We start from the raw sequence: 1,856 nt of genomic DNA on the forward strand, positions 1-1,856 counted from the left end.
CACTGCTGGCTGATTTCACTTAGTATACGAGGATTTTCTGTAAATGGCTTTAATTAAGTTGCAATTTCCTTTAATTGCAGATGAACTTGTAAATCATTTATTAAGCCTTCCTATGTTTTAAGTAGGTCACATTGAATCCACAGGTCAATTTTATTTTTTTATTGATCAACATGAACATATAGGTTTCAGGTGTGGGTTTCTATGTTACAAGCTCTGTATATTGCACTGTGTACCCATCACCCAAAGTCAAATCTTCTGCTGTCACCTTATATTGGGACCCCCTTCCCCCCCCAGTAGATGGTGCTGAATCGCAAGATTTTTACCTCTTTGCTCTCCCAGTCTTGAACCTCCATGGCTTCTATAAGACCTTTCAGCTGTGCTGCTTGCGGGTGGGGTTTGTTTTGCCTTCAGCACAGTGGCAACCCCTGACTCTTTGGGGGCCCATCCCAAGCAACCCTCTTAGGGTTCAGTCCCAGAGGGATACAAGGATTCTACCGCAGCAGCTCTTGGTTTACAGATAATTTACTCCTGGACCCGACTCCAAGGGCAACAGGAGGCGAGTTTTGGGAGTCCAAGTGGCAGCAGGGCTCTGTGGTTCTGTTTCTTTGTCTGAAACACCATCGCCTGGCCTGACAGTGGGGAGCACAGAGCAGAACCCTGTCACAGTCTAATTTTAACAAAATACTAATGATAAATTTGTTTGCTCTATCAAGAATATTGTTATGGGAAATGTTAATGGATAGGAAGAAGAATGCTGATGACATTGTATATACATTTATAATACTTTATACTACTTTTAATGAAAAAAAATTAAGGTGACTTATGAAAGAAAAATAAAATTGTAAGAGGTTTTTTTTTTTTTACAAAGGTTTTATTGTCTTTACTTTTTTAACTTCCTTTTTTTTTTCTAGAGCATTCCACTCAAACTAGTAAACCACCATCTAAAGGCAATAAGGAATACGGTATTATTTTGACTATTGATGACTCTGCATTATGTGGCCTTAGAGTTCTACATGAAAATGGCATATTTCAAATATCTATAGTTAGAGAAGGAACAATCTGTCTCTAATGAGTGATAATTGACATTAATACTTATTTCAATGTTGCAAGTTCCTATTCAGACCTGTATATCTAAGCCTGAAATACTATAAGTTGGGTTTGTTTTTTCTATGACAGACTGGTGCACCACACTTCATGTAGGCTCACAAGGTTCACACAACATATGTTAAAGTATCTGATAAAGTATAGTTGTACCATTAATGAAATGTAAATATTACTAAATGAGGAAAGTGAAAAAAATATTGCTTTTATTTACATTAGATGTGTTTAGTAGGTTAACCTTTTTTTTTTTTTTTAAGAAAAAGTGTGGAAATTTATTGCAAGCATATACAAACTCCCACCTGGGGAAGGGTCTCCAAATGGGTAACCAGTGAAGTCTCTTTATCTAAGAGTTTATAAATGTTGGCCGCTTCTTTGTTCATGCTACTTTCTAATAGGACCCCTCCTCATTTTATAACCCCTTTGTCCAGAACCTATTCAGAGTATTCCAGATGCAGAAGGCTAATTGTAGTGTAGAGGCCCTGTTCAGAGAACACCAGATGTTCAAGGCCATTCTGAGCGTGGGAATTTTTTTTTTTTTAGATCTTTATTGTTCAGAGTATTACAGTTATTCCTCTTTTTCCCCCCCATAGCTCCCCTGACCTGGTTCCCACCCCCACTCTCTGCCTTTACCCCGCCACTGCCCTCATCCATAGGTGTACGATTTTTGTTCAGTCTCTTCCCGCACCCCTCACACCCCTTTCCCCCCCCCCCAATCGGTCCATTCCCTTTTTATGTCCTCCATTCTATTATAATCA

The 1,856-nt window shown here is 38.8% G+C and overlaps 1 protein-coding gene across 1 annotated transcript in view; it reads left to right on the forward strand.

Annotated features, from left to right (window-relative positions):
* The window catches only part of LOC102762738 (membrane cofactor protein-like), a 22,648-nt gene that overhangs the window by 15,316 nt on the left and 5,476 nt on the right, over positions 1-1,856 (forward strand). The window contains exon 7 of the mRNA XM_015564522.1: positions 912-962. Within this exon, the coding sequence (XP_015420008.1) occupies positions 912-962 (51 nt within the window). The remainder of the gene's footprint in view (positions 1-911; positions 963-1,856) is intronic.

This window comes from Myotis davidii, unplaced genomic scaffold (genome assembly GCF_000327345.1).
Source record: "Myotis davidii unplaced genomic scaffold, ASM32734v1 scaffold861, whole genome shotgun sequence".
Lineage (NCBI taxonomy): Eukaryota > Metazoa > Chordata > Mammalia > Chiroptera > Vespertilionidae > Myotis > Myotis davidii.